This window comes from Ctenocephalides felis, unplaced genomic scaffold (assembly GCF_003426905.1).
Source record: "Ctenocephalides felis isolate EL2017-DRISC unplaced genomic scaffold, ASM342690v1 CF-g0.4_SCAFFOLD_01886, whole genome shotgun sequence".
Taxonomy (NCBI): domain Eukaryota; kingdom Metazoa; phylum Arthropoda; class Insecta; order Siphonaptera; family Pulicidae; genus Ctenocephalides; species Ctenocephalides felis.
The window spans coordinates 79,064,995-79,085,372 of record NW_020538040.1 but is presented as its reverse complement, the minus strand read 5'-3'; the positions used below and the strand labels follow the sequence as shown (position 1 = coordinate 79,085,372).

The window sequence follows — 20,378 nt, the reverse complement described above, 5'->3', positions numbered from 1 at the left end:
TTAAAAACTACTCCTAACTACGATATACTATGTTTTCTAGAGTTTTTTATCTGTACTTTGTAAGTTTTAAAACACAAATAATCGTTTGGATTTTGTAATAAATACATGATTTGATAGATTGAAAATTTTTCCACTGTACTAAAATGCAAACGAAAACCATGTTATTTTTCCACGATTGCCAAGTTTGAATCATTAAAATGAACATCTGTTGCTTGATATTGGAAATATATTTTTATTTATTTATTTATATATTTTGTTTTTAAATTAGGTTTTTTATAAACTTATAAATCATAAGCTACATTAATCGATATATATATTGTATATATAGTATTTATAGCGTAGCGTAATATAGTATAGCTAATAGTTTCATAATTTATATAATTCAACATTCTAAAAGTTAGATATTCTTAGCAAAGGCGGATTGAGATTTTCATAGACTTCAATAAAATATATATCGACAAAATATATATTTAGACAAAAAAATTGAATTACTAATTTCATGTTTTCTCGTTTAACGCCAAATTTAGAAAAAGTATGTGAGCCGATTTTTGACCATTCGCCGATGTTTTCTCAAAAAGGACTGAACCGATTTCACACATTTGAAAGTAATTAGATGTAATCCTGACGAACGGCTAAGTTGAAAACTATTATTTCATTATATCGTATAGAAATAGTACTGATTACTTTTTGGCAAAGATTAGTCGGGTTGTTTCTTCATAATTGATCGTCAAATTTTTTTTTTGTGATTTTTATGAAACCTTGTATGGCGATAAAGTTCTCTGCTCAATGAACATACTAAAATAGCAGTATGTTATTAATATTATAATTGCATTATAATCTTCTACAGCCATTAGGTACACTTCTAAATCACTCATAATTTGCAGATGGTTTTCTTATTGATTAAGTTGATTGATTATTTACACTAGTCAAGAAGTTCATGTCTTGAGGCAAAATATCATTTATAGTTTAGTTTTCCGATTTTTGAATGCAAACTTGTATAGGTTTTTCTCGATTTTACTCTAAACGATATTAGCTATCTCAAAATAATGTATGAGACTAATATTCGCAATATGATAACGAATAGAAATAAATACAGTTTGATAAGTGTCTGTACTTATTTTTTTTGTTTGAATTTTTTCAATTTTTCGTAAAAAACGAAATTGTGACATGTGAAACAAAACGACCAAATTTTGACCATTTATGAAATATTTCGTTTAATTGCATTTATGTTACATGCCTCAATACGAGGTATCAAATTAATTAAATATTGATACATACTTAAAATATATAAATACATATAAATACATAAAAAGTGCGCGTAAGGATCACACGCGATTGAAGCAAAACTTATTTGCTACTGTATAAAGCAGCAATTTTAAGTTAAGTTAAAATAAATACATCATATAACAATTTTGAATAATGTTTATTAGTAACACTCGTGATGCACACATTTATTCATGTCAACCTTACACACATTTATATAATGATAAATTATAAATTATATATTTATAATAGTATGAAAATATGTACAATATTTAAAAACAATAATGTAATTAGAGTCATACTTCAACTATGACATGATCGGTTTGTCATTGTAATTAGCATTTAGAAATGAACTTTTATTAGAAAAATGAAGTAATTGCTGATTAATAAATTCTTTGATATTTGTTCAAACAGTGATTATGTTAAACAACGCCTAAACAAATATTGTTTTTGCAAATTCACTCATCATGTAATTGTGTTTGAAGAACTTCATGTAATTAAAATTAACATACATTCATTGACTGCTTGTATTTTTTTTTACTCTTTGCTGGCGATATAATCTCATTTTTCGAACAGTTGTAATATCTGTTTTGCCTAAATATTTTCCATTTTAATAACTTCAAAGGTTTATAGAAACTACGAATAATATAGAAATAATTTCTAATCAATAAACTTACTTATTATTAATCTTATTAATCAATATTTTCAAAGAACAGGGTAAAATATTCTACTGATTCAGGCATTTTTCATTAAATTAAGATTAGTACTACGATGTAACTTTAAAATGTTCATTTATCTATTTCGATTTTCTTGTTGGTATCGGTACGCATACAACGTCGATGCCGGTACGCATACAACGCTGATGCCGTTACGCAAACAACGACAGATCTCTATTCACATACGCGACGACTAATCACAATCGACCCGTATAGAAATGATATCATCAAGAGCGAAAGACGAATCATTGGCACTCGACTCTGCCGTAACGCACTTTCGTTGCATTTGTACGGATTTACACCCTAGTCGCGCCTAAAGAAGTTTTACTTCAAAATCTGTATGGTAACAAAATATATAAATAAAATATTTATATTCAATTATTGGTCCACCCAAGTTTTTGAACCAGCTTAGGTGGGAGACTGAGACTGATGCTTAATCATTTTTGCCCAATTTAATTAATAGCTGTGTAGATTTTGTTTTGTCTATAATGAAACGAAAACAAAAACTATTTATTATTATTTCTTCACTGCCTGACATATTTATAAATACGTATGTTCAAACAAGACTTTAATATGAAGATTGACCAAGTCAGTTCTTCGTATTAAAGTCAAATGTTTAAAAGCAATTTGGAGTGTATTGAAAGTGGTAAATAACATTTACGTATCAGATTAGTTAATGGCTTCTGCGAACTGTGTATGGATTCTGTTGTGCATCGTTTTGCAATCGGTGTCGGATACATTTCGAGGCAGATACGTGGAATATTAGCGAATATGATTGGTTAATCAGTACAAAATAATGGAAGAAAAAATACCAATTAATGTTTGCTTCTCTCTATTTTTATATTAATTCGCAGAGTTTATTATAGAGATCATTAGGTACATCACTCACTCACTTGTAATCACATTATACGCGGTTTGTTTATAAATAAATTGCTTAATTAAAAACTAGCGCAAAATACTTAAAATTAGTAAACTTGCAGCAAAATTTTAATGTTGAATTTTTATGATAAACAACTCTAAGCTCAATAATAGTAGATAATACATACTTTTACGTTTACAATGTTTTATACTCGCAATAACTTCAAAATCTTTTTTCTACTAGATGCGAATAAAAACACCCATCGTCAGAAATTTGATAGCCTTTAGCTGAATCTTAAAGCAAGCGCAATTACTTTGAGGAAAATTTTAATAGATTTATTTTCATTAGTTAATTGTTCAGAGGAATAAGGATTTTTAACTTTCCGTAGTTAGTTACAGTAATTGTACAAAAATCGAAAATGAATTTTTTTACGTTTCAGAGGATTCTGAACATTTTGGCATGCCAGAAAACCTGGATGTGTGTGTATGTGAGCATGTATGTATGGATACAAGATTTCGAACGCACAGATCAACCGATTTGAAATATTTAAAATATTTGATTCTTATTGAAAGGGAGACATGCAGATTGGTTTTTGGCAAAGACAGGTCCAGCCGTTTCGGAGACACGGAGCAAAAAGTGCAGAAAATGGAAATACACTTTTTATGAGAACGGGGTATCTAATTAGTATGATTAAAAATGTTCGGTTCGTATTGATGGCGAGATGTGTTGATTAGTTTTTGGCAAAGGCAGATCTAGCCGTTTTAGAGATAAGGAGCAAAAAGTGAAGAAATAGCAGTTATTGAAAGAACGCATTATCTGATTAAAATGATTCAAAAAACATTTTGCTTGTGTTGACGGTGTGAAAAAATGATTAGTATTTGTGAAAGACTACAATTTTTATCTTTATTGTTATAATAATTCTTATATTTCTCTTTAATTTTCATTTCATTTTAATAGCTTTTATCATTTTCCGTAGTTTTTTATTTGTGTCGAAAGTGCTTATTTCATTGATTTGTTTCTATTTCTTTTTATCAATTTTTATATAAATGTATCATTATGAATTGAAAGTCTTTTGAATTATTTAAATGCCGCGTCTTCAACGCGTGTGAATAACTATTACAAGCATAGTGTAAAAATAAATAACATTGGATTTGTTTTTGCAAAAATGTTAACTAATAAGGAACTTGTTGTCACTTGTCGGTATGCAAAGTGCTTTCTTCATTTTCTTGTTCCGGTTTGCGCCTTGATGCAATTTATTATTTCTTATCACTTTCGCTTTTCGCTGTTGCCCTGAACAAAATGTTTTGCTTTTATTGAACTATCATTTTGTATTGTATTATTTGATATTATAGAGTAGGGCGGGGTACAAAAGTCCAATTATACTGTGAAAACCAAAACAAATAACACATATGAAACAAACAACTACCTAACTATGTTCAGTTATAATACCTAGCTAATTCAGTATTATGAAACTAAGTTTTATTTGCTGTTTTTTAAAAATTTGTTATTTGGTCCATTTTACACCATAGGTGGGATAAAATCGTAGTCAGAGGGCAAACAGATCTAATGTATTAGTTTTAATTTTAAAGAAATTTTGCGAAATTATAGCCACATCATTAAACCAATATAAAATATAAATTTTATTGGTGCATTTTTACAGAGATAACACTGTATTAAAGTTGGTCTGGTATTTTGTCAGAAATATTTATCAGCAGAGTTGTAATAAGTATTAATTTAATTTATCTCTTATAAAAATGCTTTTTTAACGTAATTTACTCTATAAGTATTATTTTTATTGTTTATACCTCTGCCAGGTTATAAGTTTAGTGGTTCTTTTTATCCCACCCCCGTGTAAGAATCCAACTTAAAATTAACAATACTTTTTATAAAACATTTAAATAACATATACTTAAAAATTATGTTAAGGTCTCGTCAACTAAACAACAGTGCACACAACCAAAAAAACTAACTACAAAGGAAAATACTTTTGTTATGGATTTTCAAATATTGCCATGTATCTCTCAATAGAGACGTCGTAAGAAATAAGGTAATGGCACAGCTTTTGCCTTCTTCTGTGATATCGGTGGTGGACCTTTTTCCCCGCGGACCTTTAAGCCCAGTTTTACCCTACACAAGTTATAGACTATTTAAGGAGTGTGAGAATCCTATTGTTTTATTTTTTTTTCAAAGTAATTCGGACGTTAAATTTATAAAATTTGATATAGAATAATATAGATCAAATATAGAATAATATAGATAATTAAATTAATTTGACGATAATGTGGTATGAAGCAAAGAAAAGAATGTTTTCTAAAATAAATTGTTTAGATGTAAAATAAACATAAATTTTATAAATTGCTCAGGTACATTGAGAATTAACATGATAGTAAATTGCAAGGTTACAATACATACTATGCACTATAATCGGTCCCTGAAAAGCATATTTGATAGGACATCTCACGAAAGACTGCTGATTTTTGCCAGATGTTAAAACTGAAAGACTTTGCTTTCTCTTGATTTTTTAATTCGATTTTAAACTTTATAAACTAAAATTTAAATTGCTTGAAAGGTAAATAGATTTTTTTTTGATATTTATGGGGAATAAGATCATATGTTGAATTGATTAATAAAACACCAAAGAAAATATTGACTAGTTCTAATTTAGACATTAGATATTATTGATTTATATTTTCCGTTCGCTCAATAGCCTGTTCACACAAATACCAGTTTTGTTGAGAATTTATTGATATTTTATGTGGAATAAGATCATTTGTTGAAATTTATAGAAACACTAAACAAAATATTATTGACTTATATTTTCCGTTTACCCAATAGCCTGTTTACAAACATAATCGTTTTGTGAACATAAACAATTCACTAGTCTAATGCAATATAATTAAGTAAATTATGTTTAATTCTTAATGGTTATTAAAATATATCGACGATACGAAACGGAATCCAATCGAGCAAATAGGTCAACTGAACTGTTTCAAGACGTATTTGTGTAATCTAAATCTAAAATAGATTTATATAGCTTCTATCTCCGTATTACTCATTTTAATGAAGTAAATTGTTTATTAAATCCTCGTTTGATTAATCAAGCCTGAGTTTCAACTAATAACTAAGTTTATTTATTCCTAAAAAATATATAAAGCATAGAATGTTTTCCTCATTGCTGTCCAATTTGTGCTCGTTGGAGAAAACTTATAAATGACTATATGTTTTGACAATTTGAGCATGGATATAAATTTTGTAATACAAAATTTTAATTTAGGAGGAACTTTTCGTAATTGTGTCTCTAACGTAATTTTGGCTAAATTTGTTTTGTGGAATCTTATTTGGCTTTATTATTAATCATATTCGGTCCAAGAATTAGTATACATTGTATAAGGTGATTTTATATTTCTATATTTTATGATTCAAAATCGATTTTAAGACTTTAATTTATAGGGTAGAGCGAGTTTTTAAAGTCCGCGAGTAAAAAGGTCGACCATCATTATCTCAAACAAAAGTAAAGTTAATTTTTTTAACAACAATATTCAAGTAGAGGTAAAAAGATGACCAACCATCACCTTGATTCTTACAAGTATTAATAATAAATTATTTTCGTTGTTCTTAGAGTCCTTAATACAATTTTTAAGTATACGTTATTTAATTGTTTTATAAGATGTATTGTTAATTCTAAGTTGGATTCAACAGTTTTTTCATATAACCTTCATAAAAGCTTAAACGTGTATGTGGTAAAAAAGACCAACTGAACTTTTACCATGGCAAAGGCGTGAACAATAAATAATAGTAGATAAAAAAGTAAATTAAGTTAAATAAAGCAATTTTACAAGAGACAAATTAAATAATAGGTATTCCAACTTTGCTGATAAATATTTATGACGAAATATCAGATCAAGGTTATAAACCGTGATCTCTCTGCAAAATGCGTTTTGCATTGGTTGAATAATGTAGTTGCTATTTAGTAAAATAGCTTTAAAATAAGAAATAAGACTCTGGATGTCCCATTTTACGCCGCCTATAGGCAAAACAGATGACAAATGCGTTGTTGATTTGTTTTTGTTAAAGATCGGCAGGGTTGGTTTTTGCAATTTTTTATGATGAATTTGATGAAACTTTGTATACCACATGCTAATGCAACAGCTAATTGTAATTTTTGTTGATTAAGTCGATTATTTACATATGTCGGGATGTTCATGCAACTTGCCTTAAGGCATAATGCTGTTTACAACAAGTTCTTAAATTTAATTACACTAAATTATTTATTTTTTCTTACAATTTATCAACGGGAAGTTTTCGCAAGTCGCTAATGAGCAATATGTTATCTTCATCTAGCTTCTGCATCATATTACGATGGGATTTTTGCCAAGTGGCACCGACAGCTAATTTCAGTTTTTATAATGAAATTTTTAATTAATCATTTTTATTTTTGTTAATACATTCACTATACAAGCTATATAGTTCTTGCATAGTAGAACTTTTAATTTTGGGTAAGTAAGTTACAAGTTGTTGAAATTCATTCGACATGTTAGCATTCTTAAACTCTTAGAATTACAAGAATAATATTATTGATGGGTATTTGTAAAGAGCTTGTTTTATTTATATACAATTTACAAAATACTGAAAATTATAATAAAGTAAATACTGAATATTAAAGTAAATATTAAATACTACTACTGAACGGACAGACATAGCGATATATTAGGTTGTCAAATATCTCCCTTCCGCTTTTTTGCTCTTGGTTTATAATACAAAAAGGCGGAAGGGAGATATTTGACAACCTATTATTTTCAGATTTTTTTATCATTATCAATAAAATTTCTAATAATCTAAAAAATACAACAAAAATTAGAATTACAATAATTTAACTTATAGTGTTGAATCTTGGAGTGAAGTTTGAAACACATTATGTCCATGGTACATGGACGACATCCGTACATACAGCATGTGATGTGGATGTCGTCAATGGACGACATCCGTAGCGAGAGAGTTAATTTTTTCATTTGAATCTATTTCATATTGGATGTTTAATGATTAAACATGGTTTTTAAACAATTTAAATAAAATTTATATCCTATGAACTGAATAACAAATTTATTGAGATTATAATCAACATATTAATGCCTTCAAATATACGTAATTTTAAATCGTGTTAGCTTATAATATGTACTTAACGGTTTTATTTTTATTGATTTATTTATCTTGTTTTATTTCATATGAAACCTTATGATTTTGTGATAGATTGTATTGTATTTTGTGATAGATTGACATGATAGCAGTAATTGCACTGTAATTTTACTAATTATTACCTCGAAATTGCGCATACAGAATTATTTCAAATATCTGCACTCGTGCCATTGATTATCCAAATAGTGAATGATTTAAATTATAAATTATATATTTCTTTCATGAAATAATACTTATGAAAACTTGCGTAAAATGTTTGGTATCGATTGTTTTGCACATATGGTGCACGAATGTTCCTCTTCCTAAAATTAGATTATTATTTCTTTTACACTGTTGAGAGCAACATATGTACAGAGCTAAATGAGAGATCTGCAAGGCTTTTCCATATTGCATTTTGGCGATTACAGGTAATGTGCTTCATGTACATGAATTCCTTTTGGTTTCATTTGATCAGGCTTGGGTATCGAATATTGCTCAATATTGTTATGGTTTTCGAAGATCTACATGAAATATGGGAGTTCTTCAATTTTATGCTTTCCAATATACTTATCGAAGTGCCCACGAATGAACACACAAAATTTATGCAATAAGTAATAGCCTTTTAAAGCATGATTTAAAACTCTGGCTTCTTTTAACTTAAAAGAAATATATGTGTATTTGCGATACGTAGTTATAGAATTGATTAAAACTCTCCTTCGATTAACTCAGGTTGTTGGGTTATAATTCAACCCTTGTAGCTGAGGACTGTATTAAACACTGATTTGTTTTGTATTTGTTGCAGTTCTTATCACAATCACTGATTTGTTACTAAGTTACAATGCAAGAAGATATATTTATTGATTATTCATTATCCATGTTGTTTCGCGGGCTTTCCTTTTAGAAGTGAACAATTAGTTACATCGAACTCTCCGCTACCCACTCTACCATTGGTAGTAACCATTCCGTGTAAAAGCTCAATGCCATTAAGATTGTCACCTTCATGGCCAATATAATAAAACGAAAATACGTCCGAACAATATGGATAGGCTAGAATACCATATTAAGCTTTTCGTTTCAGAAGGGCCTCAATGTTTGAAAAGATATTTCAAATACATTAGAGTTAACTGATTTCACATCAGTAACATATAATGAATAAGCTAATTATATCTTTTCTATTTACCAACAAACCATATGTTTTGGTGGTAAATAAGTCGTTGATGAGTGAGGAAAACTTTGCAATTGGCAACATTGAATTATCGTAATGAAAAGATCTACATAAAATTACGACATGACGCAAATTTTTGATCACCCTGCCTCTGCTTCTCATGATTTTACCAAAATAGCTGACTAACACATGTATGTGTGCACTTGAAAATTCGCGCAAACTTCTAGAAGTAGATCTTGCGCATGTTTATAATATTATATATATATATATATATATATATTTATATATATATATATCTATAGATATAGATTTACCGATACAAATAGATTTCACGAATCTTGTTTCTTAAAGAACTTCTTTAGTCTTGAAATAGCCGGCGCGTGATATAAGTCGTTCGAACCGATCAGCATCGAAATTTTGAGTCGCGCTCAAATAGTTTGGGTGTTTTTGCAATAAATATTTTAGGTGTATTATCTAAATCAATATCTTAAAATTCATTGCAAGTTACTGTTGTTAAAAATTATTAATTAGTAATTTAGTAATTACTCATTAACCTAATCATTTTTGCTTCAGACCTTTTATTTTGTTTTACATATAATTCTAAATTTTATATTTCTTCTAATTGCGCATTGTGATTTATTCATTAAATATATATAAGACATAAAAATACTGTTTATCTTATTAAATTATAGTTAAATTTCAGTGTGCACATAACAATGGCAACATTTTACACCTACAAAACGTCGTACACCACGGATCACGGAAATAAAATGGATGATTCTGCAACACTTTGGGTAAGATTTTATATTGAACTAGTTGTACCCGATCACAACACGTTGCTATAAATATAAATTTGAAAAAATCAAAAAAACTCAACCAATGCATTAAAAAAAGTGTTAGTTAAAAAAACTCTTAATAAAATTATTTTTTTTATGTAAAATTGAGCTTTTTTATAAGTCAAAAAATCTCAACGAAATTCAGTCAAAGATGTTTACTAATAGAATTTGAGGTGAAAAATAATCTAATTACTATAATTAAACTTTTATAATTCTTACGAAATATGGGTTTGTGGCAAGAGGGTTATATGTAAAATGTAGGGTTATATGTAGTTTTTATACACGCATTATATAAAAAAATGAATTGACTCAAAAAAAAAAAAATCGGGAATGTGCAACCCCTTACCACTACCACGCGGTTTCAATGAACTTATGCGAAAACCTGTCCGGGGATGTACCAAACAGTTTCCCAAATTATCACGGCGATTGGATGTATGGTTTATGAATATATTGGACATACCCGGCAGACAGACATACAATCATTTTTATATATTTAGATTGACATTGTTTTTAAAATATTGTCTGAAATTATCAAAATCTTAGATGTTGGTGATGATGTGTATTACAATACTTACAAAAATGGCTAATCAATATTAAACATTCAAGCAGTTTATTTGGAATCCTTAAATAGAATATTCAAAAAGATGATTTTAGAGATTACTTAGCTAAACTGTTTCTTGTTTAATCTTATTAGATTAAACAAAAACAAAAGCAAATAAAGTATTTTTATTCCATTTATACTACCAAATTTGGAATGCAAACATTGAGTTCTGTTTAACTAATTCTAAGTTTTAAAAAAGTATGAATTTTACCTGGAGTTTATAAATATTTCTTAATATATCAAATAATGATATTGCTTAATTTCGATTGATTTTTATGGAATTCCATTATTTCTATGGAACGTTATCAATCAAAATTATTTTTGATATATTTATTTTGATATTATTTTGATATATATAAATATAAATATATAATATAGGGTAGAGTGGGGTTTAAAGTTTCGCTGTTAAAACGGTCCACCACCGATATCTCAAAGACCAGTAAAGTTAAGAATTTTTTAACAACAATATTTGAAAGAAGAGGGTAAAAGATAACCAGCCATCACCATGATTTTTAAGACGTCGCTATCGGGAGACAAACGGCTGTGTTAGAAAATCCATAACAAAAATATTTTCTTTCTTTGTTCTTCCGTTCCAATAATCATATATTGGTTGTGAGCACTGTTGTTTAGTTTACGAGATTATAATATAATTTTTTAGCATACGTTATTTAATTGTTTTATAAGATGTATTGTTAATTTTAAGTTAGATTCAATCTTTTTTTATGCAACCAATAAAAAAGCTTGCATCTGGGTGTGGTAAAAAGGATCAACTGAACCTTTACTTTGGCATAAAAAATATGTAACAAAATGTTCAACGGTGGTATATGGCAATTTTTCTAAGCAATTGAGTAATAACGTTAGTTTATTTTTCTTTTACTATAAATATGATAAAAGAAGTAAAGAGTTGGATGTTTTAAAGGGTCACATTCCAATAGCGTTTTAAGCAATTGAATTGATATTTTGGCGGCTTGCAAGCGAAATTCGCTGTGAAGCAATAGTTTGTAAAAATAACTAATCGCGAGGCAGTATGTATACATCATCTGCACGAACATACTCGTATAAGACAACTAACTAAACAACGATGAAACATGAAGCTAACAAATTACAGCGCAGAATTCAATGTTTTGGTATTAATTTGGACAAGTTTAATATGATATATTGTTATACAACTTACATTTTTGAAAAATCATATAAACAACTTACTTAAATACAAAGTCAAAAAATAAACTATTAAAAAAGAAAATTTTACAATTCTTGTTTTTTTGATTCATTGGCGTGATTCCTTGATCTTTACCTATATTTTTTAGTCATTGCATTATGGATATTGTTTTAAAAATCTAAATTACTAATTTAATTTTAAATATTTTTTATTTTTGTTAGAATCATACAATTAGATTGTAATTATAAATTTTAATTACATATAAATAACGTTTCTAGGAAAAGTGTACTCATTTTAGTACTTGTAGGTTTAATACACATACATTGTTATAATATATACATTTAATTTTCAAGCACATTTACATTACGATGATTGAAATAGCTATTATAGATATATAGTTAGAAAGTTATATTTTTGACTTTTTATACAAATGTTCAAAATAGACCTAATTTATACTTTTATTTTTGTTCATGTGTCTTTTTTATGTTTTTTGTTTATCCTACTGTTTAGTTTTCTTACGTTTTTCATTTCATTCTATCAAACAAATTTTTAAAAAATTATTTGTAAATTATTTGTGGAAAAAAATTCAAAACGTTGAAGCAAATCTATCAATGAACATGGGCGTGTATTCTCATTTTTTATGTAAGAAAATCAAACCATACTGCCTTTGATTTTTTTTAAATTTTGATAATAATGAGATTTTAACTGATTTTTAGCAAAAAGTGTTAACATAGCACTAGTAAACGCATTTAATACATTTTTTTAGTTGTGACGTTATTTTTAATTGTTTTTTCGTAAGTGGTTTTATGAAAAAGTGAATGAATTCGAATTTTAATATTTTCTCAAACTAATTAATTTATTTATTAATTATTCATTATTTTATTAGTTCTTTTACATATATATTAGTTTTGGCTAGAAATGTCACCGCTGAAACTATGTACTATATAAACTGTGTACTCCTTATATTTTTAGAACATTATATTTTGAGAAAAATACGGCACAAGGCTGAAAATTTCTATTTGTGTTCGCACAAAATTTGCTATTTTCTTGAGTAATACTGTAATACCATGATGTCAATATAATTTACAAGAGCAATAAACTATTATATAATCATCTTAGCAAAAGATAAAAAAAATAATAATTATATATGCTTGTAAATAAACAATTTGCTTTGTGAGAATATTCTGAAAAGAAAAATAACAAAATCAAATTTGAATTACATTTTGCAAGATATCCAGCAACATTTGACAGTTTTTTTAAGATAGGAGATGACATTTTCTAAAAATTACTATACTAGTGCTTATAAATTAGGTATATGTATGGAATTATATGGCACGAGTAACTACTTTTACAGTATTAATCAGTTCATAATATGTTTTCGAGTGATAATATTCTTCACTGGTATCTAATTAAAAATATATCATCAGCAATAAAAAACCTAATAAAAATATATCAAATATGGATAGACCAACCTGTCTTCTGAAAAGTGATTTTGTGAAGAAGTCATTAGTAACAGTTCACAGAACTGTTAAGTTCTAATTGCTATTCAAAAATAAATAATAAAACAATTAATTGGTATCTTCGTTCAACTGCCTGTCAAAAACGCAAATTCTTTATTTTTTAAATCAAAGACAGTATATGATTAATGCATTTACAGCTAGAGTCAATTTTCCATTATAATTTTTGTGTTTATATTTCGATTATAAGGAAGGTGTTACTTTTGGCAGATATTCACGGATGAAAAAATATACGTGGGCAGCAAATGCATTATATTGCTGCAGTTTGCCAGTGTTTTGACGCAATTACGGGATATGAGCCAAATTAAACCGACTGTCTTGATGCATATATTTTGAAATGTCAATTTTGTTTTATTATCAATGACTTGATTTCAATGCAAAATTGACTATTCCGATCGAAAGAAAATCGTTAGTTATTGCAATGTCAGTTAATTAAAACAACGTAATATCAACATGTCTATTTTAGATTAAATGATACATTTTAATGTATTAAATAAAAATCTATTAGTTTTCTTTGTATTGGTGGCTTGGTATATACGTTTATTTTATTAAATACTAGCTGTACCAATTCACGCTTCGCCGTGTTTTACTTTCAATTAAAAATTTAAACCAAAATGCATATGTGTGATATCTAGTCCTGTCCACCCGTTTACATGTCAACCTGTTTATCAGTCTACCAATTACCTGTTCAACAATTTACTTGTCTACCAATTTACCTGTCTATCAATTAGTCTACCTACCAGTTGTCATATCGTCCATTTTATTTATCTTCGAGTTTATCTGTCCACCATTTTACCCATTTACCTGCCTGCCATTTCATCTGTCTAAATGTGTATGTAAGCATGTATAAAATTTTGTATATTTTTGAAAATGTTGAAAAAAACATGCTGGAAATTTTGAAATTTGTTTGAACCGTATAAGTGAACTTTAGAAATTAAAAATCTTGATACGGAACCAAAAACAATGTAACAAAATTAGTTCACATGTTTAAAATCTCTATAAAATATCTGATAATTTGATATGCATATGTCTAATGATCATTTTAGACCGCTAAATATCATTTTTTTTTACATTTTTTTCTGTGTCTCCGAAACCGCTAGAGCAGCCTTTCTAAAAATTTAATCAATTCTTCATTTTGTTCAAATTAAATCATTCAAATTAAAAAATTCAAATTAAATCATTCAATTCGGGCGCTCCGTTGCTTCAAAAACTGAATTACCATTTTTGGCACTTTTTGCTCCGTATCTTCGAAACGGCAGGACCTGCCTTAGATAACAGTGAGTGCTTGTAATTTAATATGAACTTTATATTATAGCAATGAAGCTCAAATTGATTCTACGTTTTTGTTAGAAAACGTTTGTATGTGAAAAAAGGGCAGTTTTTAGAGTTTTCCCGGCAATTATTCGTTTTTTTCTCGCCGTAAGAACCATCTTTGGACTTCAACATACATGTTAAAAAAATAATTGGCCAAATTGGTCCAGGCGTTATTGAGTTATGCGCTTACCAACACATTCTGCGATTCATTTTTATATATAAGATTATTACTTTATAAAAGTTGTATATGATACATTTTTATAATCATATTTCCAAAATAATATATTTTTTTTACTAATTTTGGTATTGGTAATTAAACAGTAGGGTAGGGCAGGACATAAAGCTCTAATTTGACTTTGATCTAAACCAAGGGCGAGCAACCTTTTTAACCCATGGGCCAATTTGGTTTTCAAAATTTTATGGCGGGCCGCACGTAATTTATATATATACTAGCTGACCCGGCGAACGTTTAGCCACCGAAAATATTTTTAGAAAATCATTGGTATTAGAAATGACTAATTCTGAATGTATAAATATGTGGTATATAAATGAAAGGGGCAGCTAACACATATTACATTGATAATTTACCCACTACAACGCTAAAATACTAACATACATATTCGAATTAAGTTATGCTATGCTTAGCAAAACGAGTGAGATTTCAATAACTCTGAAAATAAGTTTACGTTTTCTCTCAAAAACAGTTTTATCTTCAGATTTTAATATTAAATTTCTAATTTTTTTGCTAGAATTGTGCCTTCTGCAAAACATTCAAAAACTATGTACTTTTAATGCACATCGGAAAATATTTGTGCAGTAGGATAAGCCTGCAAATCAGTTAGTTTTATCGGAGGTAACCATTTCATTGCCAATATCTAAGAATTTAATTGGTTTTAAAATATTGCAGCGAATAGAGCGGATAAATTCAACCCTTTTTATAATCTCAGAAAAATCTTGATTGAATTTCAATTAAAAAGGTTCACAAAAAAGACGATAATAGTTAATTGATCGATTACCGAGCTAAATAAAAAATGATTGGACTACTAAAATGACTATAAAATAATGAAAATTTGAAGTTGTATGTAGTTTTCCATTCCGCAAGAAAAGATAAAGAACAAAATTAAAAAAATTGTTACGGTCGTACAACCCATGATAAATATAAATTGATTTTTCTTTTTGAATAAAATTGAAGCTTTTTCAAAAGTCTGAACTAAAATTAGGTCAAAAGATTTATTGACTGAGTGCGGGAATAATGTAACTGCAACAGAATTACAAAATTGCCACAAGATAAGAACAAAAATACAAAATTGAAAAAAGTATATATTTTATATACATACGAGTGTATACTATAAGTGTTTATAAATAAAAATACAAAATAAAAACAAATAATAGTTAAACAGAAAAACTAATTTACTTGAAAACTTAAGAAATTTGGAATTGCTTTTTTATATAAGCTGATCAATATCAGCCGTTTTTTTTAAATTTTGTTATTTATTTTATTTTTTTAATATGGAAAGTAGCAACACGTATGCAGCTTTGATATGTTTTACTCAGTTTTGATAGGTGGTATTTTTTATGAATTTCATGGTTGAAATTAACACAGGTCCACAAAAAAAGTTGTTTGGATCGGGTCGATGTACTTTTACTGCTGAGTATATATATATATATATATATATATATATATATATATATATAATATGGAAAAACATTTAAAAACTTATACCTATATAAATTTAATTATGGCTTATTTTTAAATTATAAATAATCTAATATTTATTTAGTGCATTGAATTATCCTCTATATAAATCAATAAAGCCATAACAAAAAAAATTATAATCATATAATTATAATACAAACAAAGCTGTTTCGTTGTCTTAAACTTACACATTTGATATTTGAAATTATTGACTGAATGCGATACACAGTTTTGTGATTGACTATTTATTATCTTATTGATCGTTATTATAATCAACATGAAAAATGGTTTATTAATATTTCTGTAAATTTTATTATAATTATATTTCATTTGATATTGATATCAAATATAATTTTTGTAGTATACCAATTTACCAGTCTATAATAAGCTTAATGAGTAATTACTTCACTATTTGTTTATTAAACATTTTTCATGAAGTAATTATAATTACTATAGTATATATACTTCTACCCAGATTTTCCGATCTTTTTAGTGACCTAACAGAACTATTTGCAGCAGACTATTGTTATTGCAATAAATTGAAACAAAAAACATTGATCACAAATTATTAAACTAAATCTTACAATCCACCATCTTATTACAGTGCCAGCAACAACGCCCAATCGATTATTGTTTTGAGTTTTAGAATGATATAATTAATCATGTATAAATTGAAACAATAAGTCCAATATTTATAGTTATACATAACGAGCTATTAATAGTTATTAAAGTAAACACATGCATATTTTATATCGTTCGACTCTTACTTAATTTCCATTATATAGTAGACGTCGAGCGTATTTATTTTAAAATTTCGCTTTATTTATGGAACTGAAATCCGTATAGCCATCAATAAATGTAAATCATTGACTATTATCTAACTGGAAAATTAGCTATTTGTTTCAAAATAATTTATAAATTGGCTTTAACTTGAGATTTTGTTGGCATTTCATTAATGTTATTATTTGAATTGTATTATTTATATAACCAAAATTGATAGTCCTGCAACAGATTTGTTTTTCAGCAAATGTTAGTATTTTTATAAAATAGAGTATGAATTATATTTTAGTATGTCTTCCTAAATATATGAAAACAAACTAATATTTATTTTTCTAACAATTCATAAATTTTATGTATGATGATTTCCATCATTTAACCTATGTGAAATATTAAAGATTTTGTTGTTTACCGTATATAGCATACTCAAAAATTGTAAGATTTATTTGGATTATCATTCTTTTCATACATACGATTCACAAATATCTACTTATTTTTTACATATAATGGCTTATAATGTAAATAATAAAAAATTAAGGCATCAAAATGTTTTGATACAATTTCAACAAATTTGAAAAAGGATTGCTAGGCGGCTATTATAATTTAAAAAAAAGCCTAGAGTTACCCTCGAAATAAAAAGATATAAAATACTATGTTGAAAATAATTTCGATCGTATTAGATAATTCCAAAAAGCATGGCCAATTTTGTAGTCAACTTGGAAAGATAACTATTAGAAATTAGACTAACTAATTATGGGACCTCCTGGAAGGGTGTAATCTGATTTAGCATGGATTCGAAAGACCAGTAACAACTATCACCATTTCGAAGAACAAAAACAAATATTATAAGAAAATTTGGTGTTATTATCTATTTAAGAGTAAGTGGGTAACAAAATGTATGAGAACTTTAGAAATTATCAAATAAATGAAATAAATCAGCAAGTTGATGTAAATTAATACGATTTAAAAATATTTGAGAAATAGGAAATTTTAAAACAAAGCATAAGCCGTCATAAATTTTTAAATAAATTTGGAAAAAAAGTCACAACATACACATATATTCATTTTTTCTAAAGTATGATCAGGAGATCTTCGTTAATTAATAAAGTTAACAACCGAGATAAAATGTAAAAACGTTTGGCAATTCCGTTCATTCAGATTATTTATTTTATAAATACATGATTTCCTGAAGGAGAAGTTTTTGTTTTTCTGTAAATAGTTCTGCAACCAGACATAATATTTAAAGTAATCCAAGGTTGTGAAGGTTATAAAATATATGAAGTGTGAATATATGCATTAACAGATTATAGAGGCATAAAATATGCTTAAAGAATTTATATTATGAGACATGGAATGTGTTATTATCTTCGATATAAATTATGGATTAGTGGGGTTACACATTATTTTTATTTATAATATATGCAAACACAAGTACACATATGTATATATAATATGTATAATGTATATAATGTGTATGTATGTATAAATATAATATGAAATTTTTTGGTAGTTATGGAATTATAATTGCATGTACACCGAATAAAAATTAGAATTTCATGGTTCTATCTGTTAATATATGCTTTATGAAATATTATGTTCCATGAATAAGGTGCGCAAAAAGTCAATGTGCTGAGTAGAAAACATGTTAAATTATAATAGTATCTATTAACATATATTAAAATAAATAGAAGACATCCTATACCCTTGTACTAGGTCTTTTGACTGTAAATTTGTCAAGCACAAAAAACACAATTCCATTTCATTTCTTTTAATTTTTATGATTGAAACTTGCACTTTATTAACACTTATTGTCATTTGTCTATTTTATTACATGAAATATATTTATTATCTAAGCTGCACCATCGATATCTTAAAAAACAAGTGAATTTTTAATAACAATATTTGAAAGTAGAGGAAAAAATATTTACAACCAGCCATCACCTTGATTCTTACGACGCCGATGTTTGAAAATCCATAGCAAAAGTTTTTTTTTCGTTGTTAGATTTTTTCGTTTGTGAGCATTGTTTAGTTTACGAGACCTTAATATAATTTTTATTTAATACGTTTTCTAAGATGTATTGTTAGTTTTAAGGTAAATTCAACCGTTTTTTATATAACCTTAAGGACCAACTGAACTTTAACTTTATATAAAAGTGTAAACAATGAAAAATAGTAAATTAAGTTAAAAGAGCAATTTTACAAGAGTAATTTAAATAAGTATTTATTCAAAATCTTTGATGAAATATCAGAGCAAAGTTATATAAAAATTAATTTTATAAAAACTCATGCGTGGGTAGGGTAAAACAGACCGACTGAATTTTTACCCTGGCAAAGGTGTAAACAATAAAAAATAGTAAATAAACAAGGCAAAAGAAGCAATTTTACAAGAGATAAGTTAAATAAATATTTATTCCAACTTTGCTGATGATTTTTTTGAGAAAATGCTACATCAAGGTTATATAGAGTAATATCTCTGTAAAAATGTACCCGTGAAATTTATATTTTGCATTAGTTGAATAATGTAGCTGTTATTTCGTAAAATTTCTTTTAAAAAAGGACATACTGCTTGTGGGGTAAAAAAGACTAGCGACAAATTCTAGAAAAACAGCAAAAAAAATGCATATCTGTAATGTAGCTAGGAGTTTTACTGAAAATAGTCAGTTATTTGTTGTGATATGGTTGGTTTGATTTTCACAATATAATTGCTCAAAGTCAAATTAAGCCTTTGCGCATCGCCTCACTTTATTTATTATATTTGCCACTTAGAACGGTTGTTAATTATATGGTGAAAGAAAATAAAAACAATTATTTTTTATTTCATATAACTTGTATGGGGCCATCAATAACAATGTTGTTTAATTATTTTTAGCCATACAGAACGACCCCGTTGGTGCTACCAGGTGCAAAGGTGAAGCGCGACTCAAATGCTAATGATTGCTATCTGCGCCACCACCCGAATCCGGCCATGAGGGCTCCCGTTCAGTCAACATTAAATCATGAAGTTTTAATGAAGCAAAAGGTGGGCAAATTGTTTATTATTTATTAATAAGGGAAAGAAACCAAAAGTATAAAATACTTTATTAAGTGGTGCATCATATTGGTTCATTTCTGGATGCTCTGGATGCTGGAAGTTCCATCAATACTAAGAAAGTATTGATTAATAAAATATCAGGTGCCTAACCTGATATCTTTAAAGGGACTTCAGTAATTCAAAGTTTTTGTGATTGGATCGCAGTTTCAAGAAAAATTTGAATTTAAGTTATATATTTGGACTTCACCTTTTATTTAATATATTATTAATAT

General features: G+C 27.4%; 1 protein-coding gene across 1 annotated transcript in view; it reads left to right on the top strand.

Moving 5' to 3' along the window:
• Positions 1-20,378, top strand: part of LOC113377516 — a 43,660-nt gene that overhangs the window by 13,772 nt on the left and 9,510 nt on the right. Inside the window, exons 2-3 of the mRNA XM_026617868.1 lie at positions 9,868-9,969; positions 19,945-20,094. Coding sequence (XP_026473653.1) covers positions 9,892-9,969; positions 19,945-20,094 — 228 coding nt within the window. The 5' untranslated portion in view covers positions 9,868-9,891. The remainder of the gene's footprint in view (positions 1-9,867; positions 9,970-19,944; positions 20,095-20,378) is intronic.